This window comes from Marmota flaviventris, chromosome 2, assembly GCF_047511675.1.
Source record: "Marmota flaviventris isolate mMarFla1 chromosome 2, mMarFla1.hap1, whole genome shotgun sequence".
In the NCBI taxonomy this organism is placed as follows: domain Eukaryota; kingdom Metazoa; phylum Chordata; class Mammalia; order Rodentia; family Sciuridae; genus Marmota; species Marmota flaviventris.
The window spans coordinates 47,475,593-47,502,909 of record NC_092499.1 but is presented as its reverse complement, the minus strand read 5'-3'; the positions used below and the strand labels follow the sequence as shown (position 1 = coordinate 47,502,909).

Sequence of the window (27,317 nt, the reverse complement as noted above, 5' to 3'; positions counted from 1 at the left end):
CAGCTATGACATCATTAGGTGATATAATTTTCAACACTGTATACATAGTCCTTCCTTAGGAGAAACATTGTTATACAGCTCATGATTTTTCTTTCTCTCAAGGAAGCAGAAAAAGCTTAATTCCCCTCGTTCTTCAAGTGAGGGCTGCACATAGAGACATCCTTCTGAAGAATATAGTATGGAAAGGAATAAAACAAATAATTTTTCATTAACAAACTTGACCAACAGTTTCTCTGCCAAGTGATCAAGGTTAGCATAAATGGTGCTAAGTCATGTTGATCAAATGCATTGTTGATACGATGTGAATGAGAACAGCACCTTGTTTTCTTTTCCAAAATTCACAATTTGATCACATTATGAGAAAAATATATGATTCCCACTTGAGAGACATTCTACTAATTATCTGATCAGTATATCTCAAAACTGTCAAGGTTCATCAAAACCAAGGAAAATCTAATAAAATGTCACAGGTATAAGGAGACTAAAGAGACATTATGACTAGATGTAAAGTGGTATACTGGTGGACTCCTGGAAAAGAAAAAGAACAAAAGTAAAAACTAAGAAGATCTAAATAAAGAATGGACTTCGTTTTTTTGTTTTTGGGGATTAACTCCGGGCACTCAAACCATTGAGCCACATCCCCAGCCCTATTTTGTACTTTATTTAGAGAGAGGGTCTCACTGAGTTGCTTAGCACCTTGCCATTGCTTGAGGCTGGCTTTGAACTCTTGATCCTCCTGCCTCAGCCTCCCATGGACTACAATTTTAATAATGTGACAGTATTGGCTAATTAATTGTGACAAATGTATTACATTAAAATATTAATGACTGAGAAAACCAGATATAGGATATTGGAATTCTCTTTAACTATCTTTGCAACTTTTCTATAGGTCTAAAACTATTCTGAAATAAAACTTTATTCTAAAAACTCAAAACTCTACAAAGAAAAATATATCTTAGATGGAGAGAATAAATATCACAAAAAGTCAACTCTTTTTTCTTCTCTTTCTTTGTGTATATGTGTATGTGTGTGGGGGTGGTGGGGGGAGTGGCGAATACAGGGGATTGAACCCAGGGTGATTCTATCACTGAGCTATATCCCCAGCTCTGTTTGTTTAAATTTTGAGAAAAGGTCTTGCTAAATTCCTCAGGCCAGACTTGAACTTACAATTATTCTACCTCACCTCTGAGAACTAGGAATTACAGATGTGTGTCACTGCACCCATCTAACTCTTTCTGAATTAATAAAGGTAATTTAATAAGAACACTGTTTAAATGAGATAAGATAATGCTACCACTTCTCAGTTGAATAAATGTATGAGGGGTGTAGAAGGATACTGGGATTAAACACAGGGGCACTTTATAACTGAACTACACCGTCATTCCTTTATTTTTTAAAAATTTTGACACAGGGTCTTGCCAAATTGCTCAGGTTGGCCTCAGACTCACAATCCTTCTGTCTTAGCCTCCCATATTGCTGGTATTGCAGGTATGCACCACCGTACCTGGTGAAGGAATGCATTTTTGAGTGACAAAATGAAACAATACTAGCTTTAAGGTTAATCTTTCCTCCCCCTCTTTTCCTACAACGTATTCTCATCTCTATAAGCTTAAATTTCTCAACAGGCTATGTAACTGATTTCTTCATCATCATAATATATTTTTAGATAGGCGCAGTGGCATACTCCCAGCAGCTCCAGAGGCTGAGGCAGAAGGATTGTGAGTTCCAATCCAATCTCAGCAACTTAGGTGAGGCCCTAAGCAACTCATGGAGACCCTGTCTCTAAATAAAATATTAAAAAGGGGATTAGGAGATGTTGCTCAGTGGTTAAGTGCCCCTAGATTCAATCCCCAGTACCAAATATATACATATATTTGTGTGTGTATACACACACACACACACACACACACACACTTTTTTAAGAATAGTTTTATCTAGTAGTTTGAGATCCAAGCTCTACCTCAGGTTAGTAGGGATAAGGGGCTATTGAATGAACTGCTGGTTTGAGTAATGTCACAAGTTCATTTAATCTTTCTCAGCATTAGTTTCCTCACTGTAAAATGCAAATAGTAATAACACCGGAGGGGGTTGTATAAATTACATGAAATGATGCATATAAAATATTTAGCACCTAAAGCATACATCAAACCACTAAATAAAATTATTCTTTGTTTTGTATTTATTTCGTATAGTGTTGGGAATCAAATCCAGGGCCTTGTACATGCTAAGTGAGTGTTCTACCATTAAGCTATATCCCTAATCTCTGAAATTATTCTTTTAAAACATATATTTAAAATTCAACATATTGCTAGGCATGGTGGTATATGCCTGTAATCCCAGCAGCTCAGGACACAGAAGCAGGAGGATCATGAGTTTAAAGACAACCTCAGCAACTTAGCAAGAACCTGTCTCAAAATAATATATATATATATATATATATATATATATATATAGAGAGAGAGAGAGAGAGAGAGAGAGAGAGAGAGAGAGGGGGGGGGGGCTGGGGATACGGCTCAGTGGTTAAGTACCCCTGGGTTCAATCCCTGGTATCAAAAAAAAAAACCAGGAAAAAAATTCAAAGTATTTAAAATGCCAAAGTTTGTTAGCTCCCCCTCTGCTATGGTACTAAACTTTCTGATTCTTACTGCCACAGTCAACATTAAAACCATGAACAGGATAAATCGTGAATAGAACTAGTGATTAAAGACACTACTACAGTGTGTGGGTGTATATGTACAGGTGTGAGGAAGGACCTGGTTAATGCCTATATTATAGCCTGATATCTTTACAGAAAATGACTCATTGAAATCAAGACTTAATTAGAAATAACATAATAAAGAGTCAAATGTTATGAGATTTTATCCCTCTGATTATATGTCAGAGTGAAATCAGTAGACACTGATTAAATTGCTAAAACACTAGAAAGATATTAAGAATTTTATGTACTTTTATAACCATGGAACTGCTTTCAGACTTTAGGATCTTCACTTTCAAGTTCTTATTTTGGTAAAATATTATATATTTTGCAAGGCTATATTGGTTAATTTGAAAAGGAACTGCTCTTTTCATTTATCCTCCAAGCTTAAATTTAGCAAGATTACCATTATTTTTTTCTAAACAAATGAGAAAATTTTCAAGAGGGTTTCCTGCCATTCATAATATAATATGTACAGATCTTTGGAAAAAGATTATAATTGTAAAGTTTGTATTTACATTAATTCTATTACCTTATATATACCAGCAATTGCTAGTTATTTAGGGTTCAGACAAGACTAAGCAAGGAGGAAAACACTTCACTAATTAAATGATGTCAGGCTGAGTTTGTAAGCATCTTTTTTACATTGAAGAAATAGTACTATCTCAGCCCATTTGTGTTGCTATAACAACATACCTGTGACTAGGTAGTTTATAAAGAACAGAAATTTATCCAGGCATGGTGGTGCACACCTTCAATCCCAGTGACTCAGGAGGCTGAGGCAGGAGGATGTGAGTACAAACCTAGCCTCAGCAATTTAGTGAGGCCCTAAGCAACTCAGTGAGACCCTGTCTCTAATAAAATATATAAAAGGGCTGGGGATGTGGCTCGGTAGTTAAGCACCCCTGGGTTCAATCCCTGGTACCAAAACAACAACAACAACAACAAAAAAAAAAAACCCAGAAGTTTATATTTACTCAAAAGTATGGAGGCTGGAAAGTTCAAGATCAAAGTAGCAGAAGGTTCAGTGTCTGGTAAGGGCCTCAATTTCTACTTCTAAGATAAAGAATTGCATGCTGTCTCCTCACATAGTGGAAGGCACAAGCCCATAAGGTTGTTAATGATGCTATGAGGGCAAAGTCTTCAAGGCCTAATCACTTCCTAAAAGTGCCACCCTAAATATTGGTGCATTGGTGATTAAGTTTCAACATGAAGTTTGGGGGTGGGGGGGAAACAAACATTCAAACTATAATAAGTGCCCACTATAATTATTTAACAAATCTAACCTCTCTTTAGTATCTCTTCAAAGCACTTTCTACTCACCAGGGATATTAGGTATACATGATTTTTTTTATCAGCCTTTAAAAAAAAACTGCAATGAAATTATAAATTTTTAAAATATGGTCCAGCACTGCTGTGGATTACTACAGATCTGAAGCAAAAAATAAGTTTATTCATTTTCCAAAAGAATCAACCAGCAGAATTCCTGCTACCAAGTCTTCTAATTTCACAGCATGAGTTATTGAGGCCTGTTCAGCACCTTCAGAGGCTTCTATCATGATCATATGCCACTTTTTTTCTCCCATTACTGGAAGTGAATCCTGGGGCATTCTACCACTGAGCTACATCCCTAATTCTTTTTAAATTTTGAAACAGGGTCGTGCTAAGTTGCCCAGTGTGCCTCAAAATTGTGATCCTCCTATCTCAGTTTCCTGAATAGGTAGAATTACAGGTATGTGCCACCATGTCTGCCACTTCATATACCATTCTTCTCACTCCTTTTCTGCCAATTTGTACACAATCCATTCATTTGATTCTAATGAGAATGTTGTGAATAGCATTTAGAATACCCACATGACCCTATACCATGAGGATCAAATCCTTTGGCTTCAATATGAAGAATAATGAAATTTCCTTGAAGAATTTGTTCCTATTTAATCCTATGAATTATACGAATTTTACAAATTATTGTCTTATAGTGGAAATAGGTCCTTTGAAAGTTATACCAGAATTGGGTGTAAATTTCCCTACTTTCTAAGGTTCTGTTCACCTTATCTCCTCTCCCTGCTCCCAGCCTACCTCCTTTGAAAATTTCTTAGGTCAAAAGAAATGTTTATAACGGAAGTGTGGGATGTTTATGAATTATGTGCAAGTTTGTTGACTAAGTTTAAACCAAATTAAAAGATCCCTTCATGTATGTATCTTGTGTACCAACCTCAAACCCTCTTCTCCTAAGCCCATTTTCCCTTTGTACCTTTTCTTACTTTTTTCCTTTTAACTTCTTTTAAATTTGTTTTATCTTTTGGGCTGTATACATTATTTAAACTATAATATCTTTTCTAGAACAAAATGGGGTAGAAATGATTTATAAATAAGAAATAATCACTTTGGAAAGGAATAAATACTATAAGGAACCATAATTCTTCCTAAAACTATCCATTAAAAAAAAGTCTAAATTACTAAAAAAAAAAAAAACCAAACCATACAATTTGAATTGATTTTACATCAACAGATCTTAAATGTATTTGACTGTAAGAAAAATCAGCCTTTATAATAGTGAAAAGTGTGAAATGGATACTATTTTATTTTATTTATTCTTTTTTGGTGGTACTGGGATTGAACAGGGCCTCATGCATAGTAGGCAAGTGCTCTACCACTGAGTTCTACATCTAGAAACTTAAAAGGAAAAAAATGCTGTTTCAAAACAAGTGTTACCTCAAAATTAATGATTAATAAAATGTTAGTACTGTAATAACCAGGTAAAAATAATTTACACAGCTTCAAAAAAAAAAAAAAGGTAAAGTAAATTTACTACTTGTTTTTGAGTCACTGCTTATCTTACTGATTTAACAAATATTTTAAAACTTTTTGTCACTGTTAAAGTAGATATTACATTTTCATAGATGGCCTTTACCTACCACATTCCTGAGGAGGGTGTTTTAAAAATATTGCCATAGAAGCAAGATACACACAATAATGATTCACAGAGAATCTTACCGCACCCCAAATAATTATCACACAGACATTATCAGTGACACATTAAGACAGGAAATCAACTTGCCATTAAGATTTTGCCAGAGTGACATTAGAAACAGGAGCTTGGCAACATGTTTCCTTAACAAGGCTGTTCTAATACACCTGATTACTTGAATAATAAAAAGGGGTAATCTATTTCAAACATAAGGCAAAGTGTACCTTTCTGATACATTTGGAATGAAAGGAATATGAAGCCCAATTCATTATAGAAACTTTTCCTGGATTCATTAATCTATTGATGCCCTTGATCATATATCACTAAAAACCCACCTGACTGCTGATTATTCACTTCATGAGAAGTTTGATATTTTTGAGAATAATTCTGAGCGGTACAGACTATTGTGGCAGTCACATGACAATACAGAACTCTTACATGTTGTATTGAGCAGGAGTGGGTGGAGTGGCACATGATAGAGGGAAATAGCCTGGCATTGTGTGACTTAGGGCAATGTGACTTAACTCTGAATTACCATGCCATGAAAGATGAATAGTGAGTAAAAAAGCAAAAAACAATTGTTTGTGTTCCTCAATGGCATACACTAACGTCCATTTATTGCCCCAAGTCACTTATATTACCCCTGAATAGCTAGATGTAATTATTTTCTAAAATGCAAAGATTAGATACGATTTCCCCCTATGTTATAAGCTTACAGATCAAGTTTTCCCCATTAATATTTTCCCTTTGTTCTACTTAACTTTTTAAAGTCATACTTTAAGTAACTTACACCATCATAACGCTAATATAACACCTTGATAACATAGCTATGGGTTATGGAAACAACAAACTTCTGTTTTGAAAATGAAAGAAGTATATCACTCCTAGAACCAAGTTCCCTAAAATGAGTTAAAAAACAAAACAAACAAACAACATCAAAAAACAGATTTCCATTCTAAGAATCATTAAAAAGACTAATTTCACTTCTTTTTGGTATGGGGGATTGAACCCAGGGGCACTTAACCATTGAGCAACACCCCTAACCCCCTTTAATATTTTATTTAGGGACTCACTGAATTGCTTAGGGCTTCACTAAGTTGCTGAGGCTGGCTTTGAATTTACAATCCTCTTGCCTCAGCCTCTAGAGCTGCTGGATTATAGGCATGCACCAAGGCACCCAGCCCAATCTGACTTCTAAAATGACTTGTTTTTGTAAAGTTAGTAAGGTAAATCTCTGAGAAACCAGTTTTACATAATAGTTGATTCCAAAAATGTGGTCTCAAACCTGCAGCATCAGCATTATCTGGAACCCTTTTAGAAATGCAAATTCTTGGCCTCACTCCAGACCTTCTGAATCAGAGCTCTGGGTGTGGGACCAGCAGTCTCATTTCACAACTTGTCCAGGTGATTTTGATGCACATTCAAATTTGAGAATCAATATTCTACTGTATAGCAGAAACATTAATGTTTAAATTTATACCACTAAAGATTTCAAGTATCTTATCTTTAAATACATGTGAGCCCTTGTGTTCAATCCCTAATACCAAAACAAAAAAACCTTCCAAAGATACACAATTGTAATTTAATGTGTGTGAGGACTTGGGTTTAATCCTCAGCACCCCCACCAAATAAACTATGTGTAATTTTATAAAAAGTAAAGTTCCTTTTTTTCCCAACCAAAGCTAACTATAAATCAGTATAGAATTTTTATTTCCAGACTTTTTCTGCTAGACATATACACAGTAATTTAAAAAAAATTTTTTTGAACCAAATGTCTTTTGAGGGGCTGGGGAAGTGGCTCAAGCGGTAGCGCGCTTGCCTGGTATGCGTGCGGCCCGGGTTTGATCCTCAGCACCACATACAAACAAAGATGTTAAAAAAATAAATAAATAAATAAAGGAATTCCAAATGTCTCTTGACTTTTGGTTTTGGTACTGGAGAATGAACCAGGAGCAGTTTACCACTAAGCTACATTTCTAGTCCCCTTTTTATATTTTATTTTGAGACAGGGTCTCACTAAGTTGCTGAGAATCTCACTAAGTTGCTATGGCCTGCCTCAAACTTGTGATCCTCCTGACTCAGCTTCCCGAGTCATTGAGATTATAGGTGTAGGCCATCATGTCCATTCCATCCCATTTTGCTTTCAATTTCCTTTTTCAATGTAAATTTCCCTCTAGTAGTCAATTTGCTTTCATATCATCTTTATTTTTTGCTATTACAAAGATGGAATGAAAATGTGCATTTATGCATATTTATGCATTTATACAACTATATCTGCAAGATAGATTTCTAGAAGTAGACCTGCCATATCAGTGTATATTCTGATATAGTACCAAACTGACTCAATAAGGCTGAACTAACTTATATTCCTACTTATAAAACAGTGTTTGTGGGGTTGGGGCTGTGGCTCAGTGGTAGAGCACTCACTCGCCTGGCATGTGTGAGGCAGTGGGTTCGATCCTCAGCACCACATAAAAATAAATACATAAAATAAAGGTATTATGTTCATCTACAACTTTAAAAAAATTTAAAAAAAAACAGTGTTTATGTCTTCTAATAAGAATGGCATCTTTTCTATAACAGAATAAATGGGTCTACTTCATTTATATGAACACTTTTCAGATGTTTTATATTAATGAATTTCTACATAAGCAATAAAACCTTTAAAAATTACATGTACTATTCATGAGGCTTAGAGTCCCATTAAGGTTGCCCAAACTGGCCTTGAATTTATGATCCTCCTGCCTCAGCCTCTTAAAATGCTGGGATTGCCAGTGTACACTACTGCACCAAGCACCTGATACTAAATGCAATGTAAATAGCCTGTTACATTGCAGATACTCAATAACTGGTTAATTCTACAATTATGATGTTATTATTACTAATACTTTATTATCATCATGAGTTTTGTGGCATTGATTTTTGACTCTTCTCAGGCCATTTTGCTTTTAACTTCTTGGCTATGTTTCATATGGCTCAGACTGCCTAGAAGTTGGCTCTCTGTAAATACAGTGTACCTTCTTTTCATTTTTTTTCTTTTTTAGTTGTTGATGGACCTCTTTACTTTATTCATTTATTTATATGCGGTGCTGAGAATCAAACCCAGTGCCTCAAACATGCTAGGAAAGTGCTCTACCACTGAGCCATAATCCCAGCCCTATTTTATTTTCTTTATGGTTACTATATTATTAAATTTTTTAAAACTCCTTAATTAACTTTTGAAGAATAGAAAAAATAACATCCCCCAAGAAAAGGAGAATGACAGTCTATAGGGAGAAAAAAAAAAAAAAAAGATGTGTGATGCAGGAGGAGAGGAGGGGAAGGCAAACAATGGGCCCTGGGCTCTGAGCTTTCTTCCTTTCCCAGTGACAATGGGTCCCGGGTAGAGAAGACAAATAACGGGATCTAGGCTCTGAACTTTCATCCCAGTATCAATGGGTTTCGTGCTTTTACAGCTGTTTTCCTGAGTTAGATTTTTAACTTGCACAACTAGTTTCCTGACTGCCCAGCCAGCATGTCCTCAGTCTCCAATGATTAAATCACACTAAACATGATTAACTCTCATTAAGACCTATAAAACACAGACCCCTCTTGTAACCAGTCACCGTTTTCTCCCCTGAAAATGTGCTATTCCACCCCTGCTTAAAAAATAGAGTTTGCTGATCTATTTGAAGTCTGCTTCCATTTTCAGTTATCTTTGCTTACAACTTTGTTAGCCAAACAAAAACCATTTTTTAATTCATTGAAAAATTAGTTTTTATTTTGTTGTTGTTATTTTTGGTGGTACTGGGGATTGAACCCAGAGGCACTCTACCACTGAGCTTCATCCCCAGTCTTTTTAAATTTTATTTTATGTTTTTGAGACAATGTCAACACTAAACATTTGAGGCTGGCCTCAAACTTGTGATTCTCCTTCATCTCCCAAGTTGCTGGGATTATAGGCATGTGCCACCAAGCCTGCTTAAAAAAAATAGATTTTAAAAAAGACAGAGACAAATTTCCCTGTTAAAACAGATGAACAGCCAACACCAAATGTTTTATTGGGTAAAAGTGTACTGAATCTATTTTTTAAAGTCACTAATGTCAGATGTTCAAATAATGGAAAACAATTTTTGTACTTTTATCTATTCTCAAATTTTCTATAATAAGCATTTTTACTTTGATAATCAGGAAAAATACTCCACTGAAAATAAAAGTAAAAACTATGAAAGCGCTAAGCCCTCACTAGATATTTACTCTGTAGGAGAATTATTTAGTCTGGGCATAAACTGAGGGAATAATCAGGATTTCATTTTTCTAGTATCCAGTGTATATCCTACATTTAAAAAGTTTATATCTGTATGAATACACGTGTTAATTTTCTTTAATGTGATTTAATACTATGTACCTGAAAGATAACATAAATCTGGTCAAAATAAATTTTGTGAAGTATACACAAATTGACAACTAAAAGTACTCAAAACTTCAGCAAAGCAACAGAATTCTCAAATATTATAAGCCTTAAACTTTGATAGAGTGAATTTCATAAGCAAATAATTACTGGATTCAAAGTCAATTAGATATTGCTCTAGCTGGGTGTGGTGGCAGATGCCTTTAATCCTAGTGATTTGGGTGGCTGAGGCAGGAGGATTACAAATTCAAGGCCAGACTGCAATTTAATAAGATCTTATCTCAAAATAAAAAATAAAAAGGTCTAGGGATACAGATTAGTGGTAAAGCAATCCTAGGTTCAATCTCTAATACTGATTGGAAAAAGAAAGAAAGAAATGAGAAGTACTGCCCTTATACATTAATGCAACAGCACTCAGACTGCATGAAAACACTTTCTGTTCAACCTTGTTTTATAATATTTTTACAATGTTTTTTATGTCATCAGTTAGAAAATAAATAAAATTTAAATTTTAACAATTAAAAAAGAATTGACATAATATGACTTCAGATAGAACACCAATATCTAGGATATATAAAGAACTCAAAAATCTTAACACCAAAAAAACAAATAACCCAGTCAATAAATGGGCCAAGGAATTAAACAGACACAATCAATCAACAAATATATGAAAAAATGTTCAGCATCACTAGCAATTAGAGAAATGCAAATCAAAACTACTAAGATTTCATTTCACTCCAGTCAGAATGGCAGCTATTAAGAATACAAACAACAATAAGTGTTGGCAAGGATGTGGGGAAATAGGCACACTCATACATTGCTGGTGGGACTGTAAATTGGTGCAGCCAATATGGAAAGCAATATGGAAATTCCTTGGAAAACTGAGAATGGAACCACCATTTGACCTAGCTATCCCACTCCTTGGTCTATATCCAAAGGACTTTAAAACAGCATACTACATGGACACAGTCACATCATTGTTTATAGCAACATAATTCACAATAGCTAAACTGTGTAACCAACCTAGATGCCCTTCAGTAGATGAATAGATAATGAAAATGTGGTAAATATACACAATGGAATACTATTCAGCATTAAAAGAAAAGAAAATCATGGCATTTACAGGTAAATGGATGGAGTTGGAGAATATAATGCTAAGTGGAGTTAGCCAATCCCAAAAAACAAAATGCTGTATGTTTTCTCTGACATAAGGATGCTGATTCATAATGGGGTGGGGGGGGGGAGCATGGGAGAATTAGATGAAATCTAGATAGAAGCAAAGGGGAAGGTTATGGGGGTAGAAAAGACGGTGGTGGAATGAGATGGACATTATTACCCTAAGTACATTTATGAAGACAAGAATGGTGTGACTCTACTTTGTGTACAACCAGAGATATGAAAAACTGTGCTCTATGTGTGTAACATGAATTGTAATGCATTGTGCTGTCATACATAACAATTAGATATAAATTTTAAAATTTTAGGAACAAACATATGTAAGGTTTCTGTGTTTGGGACTGAGGTCTCTGAAAGCTTCAAGACTGTGGCATGCTTGGTGGCTAGGAAGTTTCTGTGCAAAGACACAGAATGCCTGACTGCTATAGCAATGTCCTTCATGAGGAGGCTCTGTGTTAGAGTCTTATGTAGATCTCAGGCACACAGCTCCTGGGAATAAGGAATTCTCTTGTTAGACAACCACAATGTTGTCTAATTGTGACTAAATGAGCCTAAACCTGCCCCACATAACAATAACGTTATACAACGAACTTTCTTGAGACAAAGCTCCTAACATTGCATATTACAATTTAGTATGTAAGCTTAGGAAAAAGCTGCATAATGTCGCTAAGTCTGTAACCTGCCTAGTAATACAATGAACAATATGTACTAATGACGCCTATGACCTAAAGTAACCTATTGATATAAATAAAGCTAGCAGCTCAGGCGAGCAGCTTTTGCTTTTGCCTCTGCACTTTGCTTCTGTCTCCTTTTATTTTCCTTACAAACATAAGATATAGGAATGGCACAACATGCTAGATCTCTTTCTAATTTATCTTTATTTAAGCACATCTTGGGAGCAAACCAGATATAAATTCTTTTCCATTTGTCCTATTGCTCACAATCAACCAAAAAATATATATGAAACCAAAATGTGATGAAGAACAGTAAATTACTAATTTAACATTAGATAAATTTAAACTGCAAAACACTCAAATTAAGAAGTAAACTTGGTTCAGATGAGTTGTGCCTATGAGTAGCTGACTAGAGTGAACTCTTAAGTACTAGACAAAATTGTCAACTGCACTCCACATATGATTTAATCTCATATTTGGCCTCACATCAGAAGAAAAATGTAATTAGCATATTGTTCAAAGCTTATGACACAAAATTACATGTCCAAAATTTGTATCATTTGGATTTAATTTAAACCAAAGAGATTTAAATTCATACACAGACAACCTTTTGTATCCATGGGTTCTATAACCTTGAATTCTACGAACCATGAATCAAAAATATTTTTAGGGGTTGGGGTTGTGGCTCAGCAGTAGAGTGCTCACTAGCATGTGTGAGGCCCTGGTTCGATCCTCAGTACCACATAAAAATAAATAAATAAAATAAAGGTATTGTGTCCAACTACAACTAAAAAATAAATATTAAAAAAAATTTTAAAAAAGTTGTGTCTGTACTGAATAGGTACAGACTTTTTCCCTTGTTGTTAATCCCTGAACAACACAGTATAACAACTATTTCCATAATATTTACATTCTATTAAGTATTACAAAATAAACTAGAGATGATTTAAAGAATATGGGAGAATCTGTGTAGGTTAAATACAAATACTATGCCACCAATTTATCTAAGGGGTTGAGCATCAGTGGATTTGGTATTATGGAAGGTCCTGGACCAATCTCCAAGGCTTTTGAACCCTTGTGACCTAACTATCCAACAAGAGGCAACTTATTTTGGTGCAAGGTTCCAGGGTTTCAGTACATGGTTGGCTGAGTCCATTTCTCTGGGCCCAAGGTGAAGCAGCACATCATGGCAGAAGCATATGGTGGAGGAGCACTGTTTCATTCATGGCAGCCAGAAAGAGAGAGGTAGGGAAAAAAGGGCCACCAGGGCACACCCTCTTGCCCTACCTACTTTCAGTTATACTCAATCCCTTCAAACTAGGATGGACCTGATCAGCTCTCAACAATCCAGTTACCTCCAAACATACCTGCATCAACACAGGAGTTTTGGGAGGCCACCTCATATCCAAACCACCACAACAACTATATGTAAATTTTAAAAAATTAAAAGTTTTCACAATGCAAAAAAAGGGAGGGTTACTTTTTTTTTTTTTTAATTGAAGCAGTCTGGGTAACAGCTAGACCACTGGTTAGTAGTTTTAAGACACCCTGCACATAAATCCTGGTTCTATCTCTTTCTGGTTGTGAGCTTCTAATAAATTATTTAATCTTTGGTTCTCAGAATTTCTTCATCTGCAAATTGAAAAGAATAAGTCAGATTAAATGACATAATTTATGTAAAGCATACTGGAAGTTATACACTAAGTGCTTAATATATGTCAATGATGATGATAAATGCATTTAAATGCTATCATTTGTTTTTACACTCTCATTAGGCCACCTTTTGAGGCAAAATAGAAATGGTGGTGGTTTTCACTTTAAGTAAAGATATCTAAATCAAATAATTATGAAGTCACTCAAAGGTAAATTGCCTAGTATTACACAGTAATATCAAATCAGCTGGGCGAGTTCCATAAAAGGAAACATTTCTATTTAACATTTGTTTCTCTAATATCTAACTCTATGTGCTTAGCACATATTAATGCTCAATACAGGCTTAAAGAATTTAGTCAGTAGAGTTCAGCAAAGAATATGGGTCAACCAAGAACCTGACCATCTTCATTTTCTATTTTTAGATATTTTGAGTACATTTATAAACTGAAGACTTTCTGTAGGAGGCAGCTTGATATGGGATAAACATTAGTCTTGAAATCAGAAAATATAAGTAAAGCAGGGCACAGTGGTACACATCTGCAATCCCAGCAATTTGGGAGGCTGAGGAAGGAGAATCACAAGTTGGAGGCCAGTCTTAGCAATTTAGGAAGTCCCTAAGCAACTCAGATCCTGCATCAAAAAGGGGGTGGGAGGCAAGGAATGTAGTTCAGTGTTAAAGCACCCCTGAGTTCTATCCCCAGTATTTTTTTAAAAAAAAAAAAAAGAAAAGAAAGAAAGAAAAGAAAAGAAAGGAAATATTGGTAAAAATTAGGCTGGTCCTGAATGAGTCAGGTGAACTTTCTGGATTAAGAGTTTAATTCAGAAATAATTAAAACTGGTTAACTGCTAGCCTTAAAAATACTGTTAAAACCCCCTTTTGAATTCCATTGGAATAAAACTATTGATAACCAGCTAACCAAAATTTAAAAAATATTTAGAAGTAGCTGGGTGTGATTGCACACACCTCTATAATCCCAGCAACTTGGAAGGCTGAAGCAGGAGGCTTGCAAGTTCAAGGTAAGTCTCAGCAATTTAGCAAGACCCAGTCTTAAAAAAACAAAAAATGTCCAGGGATGTAGCTCAGGGTTCAATATTCAGTACAAGAAAGAAGTTTACAAATGATTTCCAATTGCCTATTATTTAAAGTCATTACTAATGAACCAAACTTCAAATGAAAGTAAATTGGGAAAAATGACACGTTTTTAATGCTAGATTTCAATAAAAAATTATTCAAATAGCTTTTCAGAGCAGACATGGTAACAATATGTTCCTCAAAGGCAAAAGTAGCTGCATGATAGCCAAGTTTTGGGACCCAAGGAATAAGACATTCCACCTCTAAAGCCAGTCCTTAAGAGACAGTATTTAAGCAGGAGTAACAATTATAAGGACAAGAGTATTTAAAAGTTGGAGACATAATAAAAATTTCATTTCAATATTTAACATTTCCTGTTATAAACAAGATAAGGTATTTATATGAATTTCTTACTTTCAAATTATTGAAACATAATTTTAAACATAGCTGATGACAAACTCTACAACATTTCTACAGTTTGGACATTAAAATATGCCCAGATTAATATACACACAAAAACACCAAGCATACTTTATTGTATCTTAGGTGCTCTATGGTACTGAAATTTATAAGAGGTTATGTAAATCATCAGAGAGAAATAAAATAACTTGAGTGGCAGAAAAAAAATGAGACCTCACTTCCAAGTAAACACTAGCAAATGACCTTTAATGGCTAATATCCTTGTCACCATTTTTCTCTCACTGTAGCAAAACCAACTAAGAGATGGCAATCAAAACAAATTCTTCAGTGTTTCTACTAAACTACTTTCTATTCAATGTCCCAAGCCCGCTGTAAGAATGAAAGCATTCAGTGCTGATGTCTGGCCATAATTCTTTTAAAATTACATTATAACTTTTCATTCTGCTAAAGCATTTTAACCAATTCTCAGTTATCTACAGAAATAGGAAGCAGAGTTTTTAACAGATAGCAAGATTAACTAAAATGATGTACTTTCCTGCCCACATACCCTCTATTAGAGGATCATATGAACATTGAAAACCCAAATTTCAGGCTGAAAAAGGAATAAGAACAACAGCATTAAGACTGGATTTGGGGCAAGTGTGTGAGGTTGGGAAGATAATGAGAGAAAAGCAGCTCTATAAGAAGCTTTCTACTTTATATCCTTTTGTTTTCTAAGCGAAAAGTTAGCATGTTGTTCCTGTCCCCTCACGACAATCTCACATCACCAATTATTCATGATGACTTGGTAAGTGAAAAGAAAAACTAATTTCTTAAAATGAAAGTTGGTAAAGTATGAGTCATGGAGGTTTTTAGAATTCCCTCCCTGATCATTATAGGAAAAATAAGCAACAAATTCAACTCTTTATACATAAAACTACTGAGAAGGACCTTAATTTTGAAAAAATAATCTAAATAAAGACACTTTGTATTGTTATATTGAAACTCATTTCTAGCTCTAAGGCTTGACAATCATTAACAAGCAAGACATGACCAATCTCAGTGTAGTAGCCATTAGCTATGTCAGTTGTGGTAGCTATTCAAAAATACTCCTCCTTTTTCCCTCTGGGCACATTTTAAGACCTTCTTCCCAATCATGTTGAACTCAGGTCTGGCTAAGTATCTTGCATTAGCTGCTAACAAAATATGAGCAGAAGGGGCATCACATCAAAACAGAAGTTTTTCAAGCCACTATATTCTTCATCACATTCATTTTTCCCTTGTCACAGTGACTAACAATATTTCAGAGAGTTATTCTGGCCCCTGGAATGAGAATAACAATGACTCAGATGACCTCAACTGGGTATCTAGCAAAACCAAGAAAATAATTTGTTTTAAGCCAATGAATTTTTTCGGTGGTTTATTACTACAGCATAACTTGGCCTATCCTGACTAATACAACCAATCTTTATTTTCTGTAGACTGTCCATATAATTTTTCATTTAGTTATTTGACAGAAAAGTTGGCCATTTATTTGGTGACTAAAGTTTAAATTCTAAGCACCAGTTCAAAAAGAATGAAGACTACTTCATAAAAACTAATAAAACCAAGAGACTGTCAGTTGTTTAAATCAGGAGATTAAACACATCTTTACAAACTGCCAAGTTTTTGTTTCTGCACTGTTTTGACCATGGACAGTAAATGTGCTTATAAAGTTTTTTTTTTTTTTTTTTGCTTTTAAACTTATTGGACTGTGGGCTGGACACCACAATAATTTTTTTTTTCACCCTACTATTGAGCTACATCTGTAGCCCTTCTAATTTTAATTTTTTTTTATTAGCTACACATGACATTACAATGATCTTGGCAATTCATACATTTGAATCAATTGGGGTATAATTTCTCATTTTTCTGATTGTACAGATTGCAGAATCACATTAGTCATCACCATAATAATTTTTAAGAATTAAATTATTTTCACATTAGGCACCAGGAGGTTATACAACAGCGAAGGTCACATAGGTAACAAAGGAAGTAAGGTACAAGAGCAAAATTCAAGGAGTTTTTCACAGTTAACTCTGAAAAGCAAATGTTAACTCTAATTAGTTGGATCATTTACTGTATACTCATCTGTTCATTATTTCACCCAGTATATACTGAACATTCATTATATACAAGGCCCTTTTCTGACCATCAAGGATTTTACAAGAAGCAAGACATACAAAGTTTCTTAATATCAGGATTTAAATACTAATTTAAATGTTTATTAGGAAACAGATAAACAAAGAAAGGCATAAGTAACTGCAGATACTTATGAAAGAGCTAAATTAGTTATCTATTTCTGTGTAATAAAATACTCCAAAAACTTAGGTTAAAAATGACCATTTTTGAGCTGGGGATGTAGCCTAGTAGTAGAGTGCTTGCCTATCAAGTTCAAGGCCCTAGGATCAATTCCCAGCACCACAAAAACAAACAAACAAAAACACCTCAAAACATTTATTTTCTCATAATACTTGGGGTTGACAATTTGGGTTGGGCTTCACTGAATTGTTCTTCTGTATCACAGGTTATTGGCTGGGCTCATTCATGTGTTCACAATTAGCTGGCAGCTTGCCTGGAGGTGGTCTAGTCCCACGTGAGCTCACATGTCTGGGGCTTCAGTTGGAAAGTCTCTTCCTATCCTTCTCTTCTTCCCTCCCTCCTTCAAGAAAACTAGTCTGGTTTTGTTTACAAGGTGGTAGTTCCTAGAGTTAATATAAGCTGCACAACCTCTTCAATCCTTGCTTGGAATTCCCACAATGTCATTTCTGTAACATTCTACTGGTCCAAAAAAAGTCATTCAGCAAACTCAGATTCAAGAGGTGAGGAAACAGACTCCCTCTTCTAATGAGAAGAGCTGCAAAGAATCTGTGAACATTTCTAATCTACCGCATAAGTGAATGAGGTTAATTTAAGAGAAAACATAGGCAGCTGGACACAGTGAGAGGATCACAAGCTTGAAGCCAGCCTTAACAACTTAGTGAGGCCTTAAGCAACTTAGCAAGACACTCTCTCACAAATAAACAGGGCTGGGGTTGTGGTTCAGAGGTAGAGAGCTCCCCTGGCACACGTGAGGCGCTGGGTTCAATCCTCAGAACCACATAAAAAAATAAATTACTGTGTCCACCTACAACTAAGAAATAAATATTTAAAAAACACCAAACATCAACAACAAAAACCTGGGGATATAGCTCAGTGGTAAAGTGTTCCTGGGTTTAATCCCCAGTATAAAAAAAGAAAAAAAAAACATAAAACACAGGCAGATAAACAGAGCAGAATGGGGTTACATTAGAAGAATCAGAAATGGTCTTTGAGGTGCAGCTATCTGAAGAAGGAAGAACATTAAAGGTTGAAGGAACATCATACAAAGATGTTGAAGCGGGAGTAGATCAGTATGTTGGAAGGACAGGAAAAATTCAAGTGTTACTAATTCAGTGAAAGACAAAGAGGAAAAAACCACTGACAAGGCTCAAAAGAGAGGTGAAGATCAGATGATGAAAGTTACTATAATTCATGATAAGGAGTAGTAATTTTATTCTAAGTATAATGGGAAGTTATTGAGGAAAGGGTGGAAAAAGCAAGGAGTTCTCTTAAAAGAGTTTTTGTGAGAGATAATACCAACGGAGATGGGAGAGAAGTAATTAAATTATGGGATATATTTGGGGATTATTACCAATAAAACTAGTCAGTCAACTGGATATGGGGCTAGTGAAAAAAAATAGTAATTGAGGATGGAATCCTGGGTTTGGGGCTTGAAGAGTTTGGAGGATGGTGGTGTCAATTACCCATCCATTTCAACCTTAAAAAATAAAAATAAAAAATTTTCTACCTCTTCTTGTGTATGTAATATTTTTATTCAAGAGTATTTGAAAAAGTCTACATAAAATGTTTCTGGGGGCTGGGGCTATGGCTCAGAGGTAGATCGCTCACCTAGCATGCATGCTGCACTGGATTCGACCCTCAGCACCCCATAAAAATAAAATAAAGAGATTGTGTCCACCTACAACTAAAAAATAAAATATTAAAAAAAAGTTTCTGTGAAATGTGGGTTCATAAAAAAGAAATTCACACAGAGTGCTTGCCCAGCATGTATGAAGCCCTAGGTTTGATCCCCAATACCACAATAAATAAAGAAATTCATGAACCTAAAACTACTCTAAAAACTTAAGTTTCCTAAATTAAAAGAGAAACCCAATCAAAGAAAATCTAGAACACCATATTTTGTACAGATAGTGATGAAAAGACATGCTAAATAATATAAAGGAGATCATAGCTAACACTTTTTAATTTAGTCATAATTTCTCCCAAATTATAACATATTCTGGAGAACTAAATGTTATTAAACCATTTTTCAATAGTTTAAAAAAATTATAATACCATGTATTTTAGGCAAATATTATTCTCCATTCTGATAGCCCAAGAAATCTTAAAGAAAAAAAGTTATGTAAGAACATAAGAATCACTGTTAACAGACAATAGGATTCAAAATATATATTTTTTGTTTAGATAACATAACCATAGGCCTAATGGTTTCTAGCATTCCCATTACTGGTCTGTAGTCATATTATCAAAGCTTAAAATAATATGTGGCATGGCATATGTGCTCAATAAACAATAAATAAATCAACATATTTCCCTATCAAGATACTATAAATGTCCTTTTCAAATGGAGGCTATATGATTAATCTGTCAATCACTCAGAACCCTTCCATCTTCTTAAAAAACCACAGAACAACAAACTAGAGCCATCCTTCTCCTAAAAATTTGAAACCAAATAAAAAAATACATATTTTAAGCAGACACACTTTGCATTTGAAAAACATCTACAAGGCAAGAAGCATGTCTTCTTCTGCCCAGGTTTACAGAAGGTTAAACAAAAGAATTAGAAAGGGCCAACACTGGGTTGGGGATGTGATTCCAGCAGTGAAAAAAGAAAAGAAAAGAAAAGGAAGGGCCAAAGCTAGTCCCTTCAAAACTCACTATATTCTCTAAATTACGTTGGGCTTATTATTTACCCAAGATAAGACTGTTTCTCTAGGAATAAGGACACACTGTCAGGTATGGTAGTGTATACCTGTAATCCCAGTGATTCCAGGCCTCAATAAGGCACAGGCAGGAGGATCTCAATTTTGAGGGTAGTCTTAGCAACTCTGAGACCCTAAATTGGTCTGCCTCAAAATTTAAAAAAAAAAATTATATATATATATGAAAAAAGAGTTGGGAATGTAACCCAGTGCTAAAGCAACCCTGGGTTCAATCCGTATCAATATCATGCTTTTTGTGGAATGACAGCATTATATATGATTTTCTTTTTGTGACTCTCAAGTTTTCTATATCAAACACATATTACTTTTATAATTAGAACAAAATACAATTTTTGGCTGGGCACAGTAATGCATGCCTGTAATCCCAGAGAGTTGGAAGGCTGAGGCAGGAAGATCATGAATTCAAGGCCAGCCTAAGCAAATTAGCAAGATCCCAAGCAACTCAGCAAGACCCACACATATATATAAATAAGTAACTTCTCAACACCATCATATTTATATGTTTTCTTATGCTTTTGGTAGTACTGGCCTCAATTTTCAATTATTATTTGTATATCTGATCTACACTGAGTTTAACATTAAGGCAGAAATATATATCTTTTTTCTTTGTGGTACTGGAAATTGAATCCAGGGTCTCACACTTGCTAGGCTATATTTATATATAAATATATATACTTATATATAAATATAGCTCACACTGAGCTATATTTCCAGCCCTTTTTACCTTTTTATCTATTTTGAGACAGAGCCTAACCCTCACTAAATTAGCCAGGTTGGCCTCAAACTTGTGATCATTCTGCTTCAGCCTGCTGAGTAGCTGGGATTACAGGTTTGTGCCTTTGTGCCTGTCTATATTTTCTTTTAATTCTTTTATCATGAATGAGATGACAGGAGAATATTTTAAACTACCAGATAAGGGTCTACAAAATACAAGAATTATTGTTGCATTTGGGAAATTCATTTGAATGGTTATTACAAGAATTGCAACAGTATAATGTGTCAAGTGCTTACACATATTAACTCATCAATTCTTCACAACATCTTATGAGAAAGGTACTATCTTATCACCTTTTAAAAGAATGAGAAATTATGTCATAGAGAGGTTTTAATAAAGACTAAAACACAGAGGATCTGTCTCCAGAATTGCCATTCTTAATTTCTGAACTAGAATGCTATTTAAAGGATGAACAGAAAAAGTGGGAACAGAAAAAATAACAACCCAAAAAGTGATAACGTGAAGAATGAGATCAAGTCACAAATGGACTTACAAGAAGATTTAGGCAAAAAATTTAAAAAGATGGGCACATGGGAAATACAATATATCTTTATTATTTATTTTTATAAATCTCTAGCTTCAAAAGAAAAAAATTTCCCTCTTTCCTTATTTAGGTGCTATCTCTAAAGCTGAGTCTCTTAGCTGAGGTTTCTCAGCTGTTAACACCTGTGCACTGCCACAAGGTAACAGTGCTCTGAAGAGCAGGTAATAATAAATAATTGTCACATAAACTGTTGCTAACATTAAATTCTTTTAAGAGTAAAGCCAAAAGTAGTAGCAGAGGCCTATGATTTCACTGGTTGATCTTTTGTTCTTTGCCTTTCTGCGCAAATAGTCTAGAGTCTTTCAAAATATCTATATTTCTCTTACAACATGTCTACTACATATCTTCAATATTTTACTTTTCCCAAAAAACTTAGTCTGATTTGGGTTACAATATGGCTCTGGTAAGCTAATTTTTAGTGCTTTGTGCAAAGCTGAAAGTCAAACAAAAGGTAAACTCTATTTCTCACAGATTAGAAGGGAACTTTCCAGAATGAGCATAAAGTAATGAGAATTTCATCTTTCCTTCTCTGGTTTGCATTAGTGATAGCATCGCCTCAAAGGCTCTCCTATATACATAGATAGAAAAAATATTTTCAATTTCCGATTTTTTTTAAAATAAAGGATTTTAAAAGTATATACTCATAAGAGTGTAGGCACAGGTTGGAGTTGTGGCTCAGTGGTGGAGCACTTGCCTAGTATGTGTGAGGCACTGAGTTCAATCCTCAGCACCACATAAAAATAAATAATTTTTTTTCTTTTTTTTTCAGAAATTTTTAATTGATTTTATTATTATTATTATTTTTAAATACATGATAACAGTGTAATGCATTACAATTCTTATTACACATATAGAGCACAATTTTTCGTATCTCTGTATATAAAGTATGTTCATGCCAATTTATATATATAAACATATTTCTGTAAATCAAAATCGTCCTTTGTTCATATTTGTAAGCTTTTCTGGGTGTAAACAGCCAAACTGAACTAGTAGCATCTCCGAGAAAAAGCATTTTTTTTTTAGAAATAATATAGTTCAACTACAGATTGCCAATGTTAAGACCCACAAGCCTAAAATCCAAGAGCTCTCTACAATTTAATTTTGATATTATGACTGTTTTCTAAGGATTTATTATACAAAATTAACCTCAATTTTCTAGTCTATAAAATATGAATTAAAGTAACCACTGCTATGAAAAATCATGACATTCTTATTAGATACTGCTGAGGCATTTATAAATTGATAAAAAATAGTTACCTTATGATAGAAAGACTGCTTAACCTATGAACATACTATGTTTAGAAAACAAACCTAAGTAACGAGTGACTGCTCTCTCTAGATATTTTATTCTAATATAGTGATCATTTTCAAGTAGAGGGATGTGATGTAACCCACAGAGAAATGATAGGGTAGCACCAAAGAGAGTAGAGAAGGTATAGCTAAAGGTTATACAAAAATGGCAGATCTTAACCTCTGTTACATGGTCTTTCTTTTTTAATTCCTCACTCTTTTGATTTCTTAAGACTTTTTTTTTTTTTTTAATCACCAATGTGAACAATGTGAGACTGATGACCCTAGCTTTGTGTAGTTTTACTCTCTATTTGGAAAATTTTACAAATTTAAAGGAATATATATATTCATTTTCTTATTTTTTTCAGAAGTTCAATTTTAAAAAGAGTAATAATATTTTAAAATTTTAAAACATATAACAGTCTTCACTTATTTTCTAATTTGTCAGTGACAGGTTGGTGCTAGATACTCTGAAGAGAGGACAGGAAAGGAAATTCTTACAGTTAAGTATTTGAAAAACTAAGAGAAATAATGTATACTATCACTTAACTGTAAAAAAAACTGATGTTTCAGTATAACCTGGTGATGATAAATTCTAGGTATAATTAATGAGAGGAAAATTAATAAAATTTTCTAGTTACTTTAAATCCATTTATAGTAATATCAATTTTAAATCCTGAAAACTAAATAAACACATTCAGAACAACTAGAAAGAAGAATAATACATGCCTTGTAAAAACAATGACATTTCCAAAAAAAGAAGTTAGTCAAAAGCAAGAGCAAAATTACATGATTATACGAGGCTAAATTTATAAAATATACTAAGTAAACATCAAAAAGTAAAATAAACATACAACCCTTTATCCCCTCATCAAATTATTCTAAAAAAAACTAATATTGCCACTCCAAAAAATTAAAGCATAAAAATCTCTTTATGATTTCTTTTTTTAAATGATTTTATTTATTAATTTTGCATTACAATTCTTAATGCACTATTATACAATAATTTATCATATCTCTGATTATATATAAGGTATGTTGACACCAAATTCACATCTTCATACATGTATTTTGTATAATTTTGTATATTTCACCATCCATGCTATTCCCCTTCTCCCTTCCTTTCCCTCCCACCCCTATTCCCTTGCTCTCCCTCCCAACCCTGTTTTGAGTCACCCCCCTTATATCAGAGAAGACATTTGGCATTTGTTTTTTGGGGATTGGCTAACACTTAACATAATCTGCTCTAATGTCATCCATTTCCCTGAAAATGCCATGATCTTATTATTTTTTATTTCTGAGTAATATTCCATTGTGTATAAATGCCACATTTTTTTAATCCATTCTCCACTGAAGGACATCTAGGTTGGCTCCACAGTTTAGCTATTGTGAATTGTGCTGCTATAAACATTGATGTGGCTGTGTCCCTGTAATATGCTGTTTTTAGGTCCTTTGGGTATAGTCGGAGAAGAGGAATAGCTGGGTCAAATGGTGGTTCCATTCCCAGTTTTCCCAAGGAATCTTCATACTGCTTTCCAAATTGGCTGCACCAATTTATGATTTCTTATAATAGCAAAAACATTGCTTCATTTCAATCCTTTAACTCTTCCCCTCTAACATTTACTTTTAGCTCCTATGGCAACTTCTTTGTTGGCTCAAACCTTTAAAAAAGTCTAAAAAATAAGGCTTTATATGAGAGGCCACTGATTATTGATGTTTTTTAGTCTTATAAAAGAAAACTTATATATATTATTAAAACTGGATGGGCTGGGGATGTGGCTCAAGCGGTAGCGCGCTCGCCTGGCATGCGTGCGGCCCGGGTTCGATCCTCAGCACCACATACAAACAAAGATGTTGTGTCCGCCGAAAACTAAAAAATAAATATTAAAAAAAAATTCTCTCTCTCTCTCTCTGTCTCTGTCTCTCTCTCTTTCAAAAAAAAAAACTGGATGGCATGTGGTATATGGTATATTAGTCTTCCACATGTACTGAAGTTCATTAAAAAAAGGCTTACAAATCAGATTATTCTGTTATTTAAAGTATTAATAATGATCTTATCTTATGAAGAATACAAAATAAAATCTATTATTACAAAATGGTTTGCTCTAGTTCTTTTTACTCTTTTATCCTTTTCTTCCTATATTAAGTTGTAAGTTCTTGACAACTTACTAAACAATGAACTTATCAATGTATTTAAAAAGGCATGATTTGAATTGAAGTATAAAATAGTACAGGAATTTAAATGGTAATAAAAGCTCAAAGGAAATTTTCCTGGAGAGGAACTGGATTTTTTTTTTTTTTATGTCACATTTGTCTTGTAGATGCTTACATAGTTCATTTCTCTATCTCACTCACTCCATAATGCTTATTACATTGGCTTATACATGTTCCCTGAGCTTGTCTGAACCACAGAATATCGTCAATAACTCCTCCTTACTTTTGGCCTTTGAATCATTTACTTGAAGATCACAAATAGGTGCAAAAAATATTTCTGGAGATGGAGAAAAACAAAATAAAAACTTGTACTTACAACTTGAGATTCACGAGCTTTAGGAAACATTTTGGCAACATTGAGGCCATCAATGACTATATCAAAAGGAGGACAGGATTTTACAAAGTTCTCAAACCTCTTCAGTTCCTAAAAAAGAAGTCAGACAAAACATTAACAAGAACTTAATTACAAATAAAGTGACTCTCTTATTATTTTGATAATTCAAAATATTCTTCCCTTAAAAATACATACATATATAAATATACTCTCAAAATGAAATCTGAAAAAGTCAGCCTAATGGATGCAAATGCATATAATTAACTTATATAGTTTTATAATCTCATAGTGCTCTAATTTCACAGAGTATCTTCATCTGCAATTTCATTTGACCTGTACCCAGCCTATGTAGGCTGCTAAATTGATTCACACAATAAGCAAAAAGACAAATAAAATGTCAAAATTCCTAAGTCCTGTCTTGTAAGTGAACCTCAGAAATGCCAGCCTACCAGTACAACTGTGCTAAAAGAACAAGGCTCTAAAATTTTTACCTCCTCTTTTATCATGAATAGTCTTTTATTTATATATAGCTATTTTGAAGAAGTAGAGATCATTAATTCAACAAATACTTGGGGGTTTCTGTTTGTATTTGAGATGGTATCTATGTTGACCAAGCTGGGCCTGAATTCAAGATCCTTCTGACTTAGCCTCCTGAGTTGCTGGGGTTACATGTATGCATCACTGTGCTCTGCTCTAACAAATATTTGCTTAGTCCTTTACCAAAAAAGACAACAATCCCTAATTTAATGGAGACCTGTGGGAAGGCATACAAAATAAATCAAATTAATAAGTTATATCATATATTAAATGTGATGAGTGCTATGGGGAATAAAAAGAAAGGGAAGGGTTCTGACATCTGGAAGTGATAAAATAGTTTGTGCTGGACTACCAGATAATAGAAATTCTAGATTAAAACCTAACTACATTTGAAGGTACTAAAGAATGACCAAAAGCAGGCAGAAACTGAAAGGGACATGATATTTGGAAGGTTTGGTAGTTTTAAAACATTGAATAGTAGAGTGCTCATGCATTCAATTCACCAGTAACAGAAAAAAACAAAACAAAATACCACATGTCTGAAATTTCTTTAACACTTCTCCCACCTCAAAAGGTAGAGTCATGTGGCTGGGATTGTGGTTCAGCTATAGAGCACTTGCCTAGCATTTGTGAAGCCCTGGGTTTGATCCTCAGCACCACATAAAAATAAATGAATAAAATAAAGGTATTGTGTCCCACTACAACTAAAAAATAACTACTTCTTTAAAAAAGGTAGAGTAATTATAATTCACTCTTCTTGAATATCCTTTGTATGTATGTGAATGAAGGAGATCAGAAGTAAGGCTCTATGACTTCTGAGGATAGGAAATAAAAGACACTATACCTTTAAATGCTTACATAAAAATCAAGAAAGACCTGCAATTATTTTATGTAATTTTTCACTTTAAGAAGCTAGAAAAAAAGGAGTATATAAAATTTCAAAGAAAGTAGAATAATAAAAAGCAGAAATAACAAGGTAAAAGTTGAAAAAAATTTAACATCAATCTCTATTTCATCTCATATACAAAACCTTTTTCTAAATGGATCATAGACCTAAATCTAAAAGCCCAAACTATGAAGTTTCTGGATGAAAATTCGAGAATTCTTTGCAACACCAGATAGGCAAAAAATTCTTGAGCAGCAAATAGAGTCATCATTAATATTCATTTAGTGAGCTCCTTGATACAAAACCCCTCTGATGAACAGAACATAATTTTTGTAGTATTCCGGCCAAAAATTCATTCAGAAAATTTATTCATAAGGAAATATCAGATAAATCTAAATGGAGAGGCATTCTATAAAACAATAGGCCTATTTTTTTTTAAGTTGAGGTGAAAGACCGACAAAACTAAAATTTTCCCTACTCACTTTAAACTCAGTTTAAAATAAAACATGACAACTAAATGCAATGTGTGATACTGAATTGAATTTAGGGAAAAGAAAAGCATATAAAGGACATTACTGGGACAGTGACAAAAACTATGAACCATGGATTTAAGATGAAAACTC

General features: G+C 34.1%; 1 protein-coding gene across 2 annotated transcripts in view; it reads right to left on the bottom strand.

Moving 5' to 3' along the window:
* Prorp (protein only RNase P catalytic subunit) overlaps positions 1-27,317 on the bottom strand; it is a 128,585-nt gene that overhangs the window by 66,435 nt on the left and 34,833 nt on the right. For both annotated transcript variants that reach the window (XM_071607830.1, XM_027929562.2), the window contains exon 5: positions 25,254-25,361. In XM_071607830.1, the coding sequence (XP_071463931.1) occupies positions 25,254-25,361 (108 nt within the window). The remainder of the gene's footprint in view (positions 1-25,253; positions 25,362-27,317) is intronic.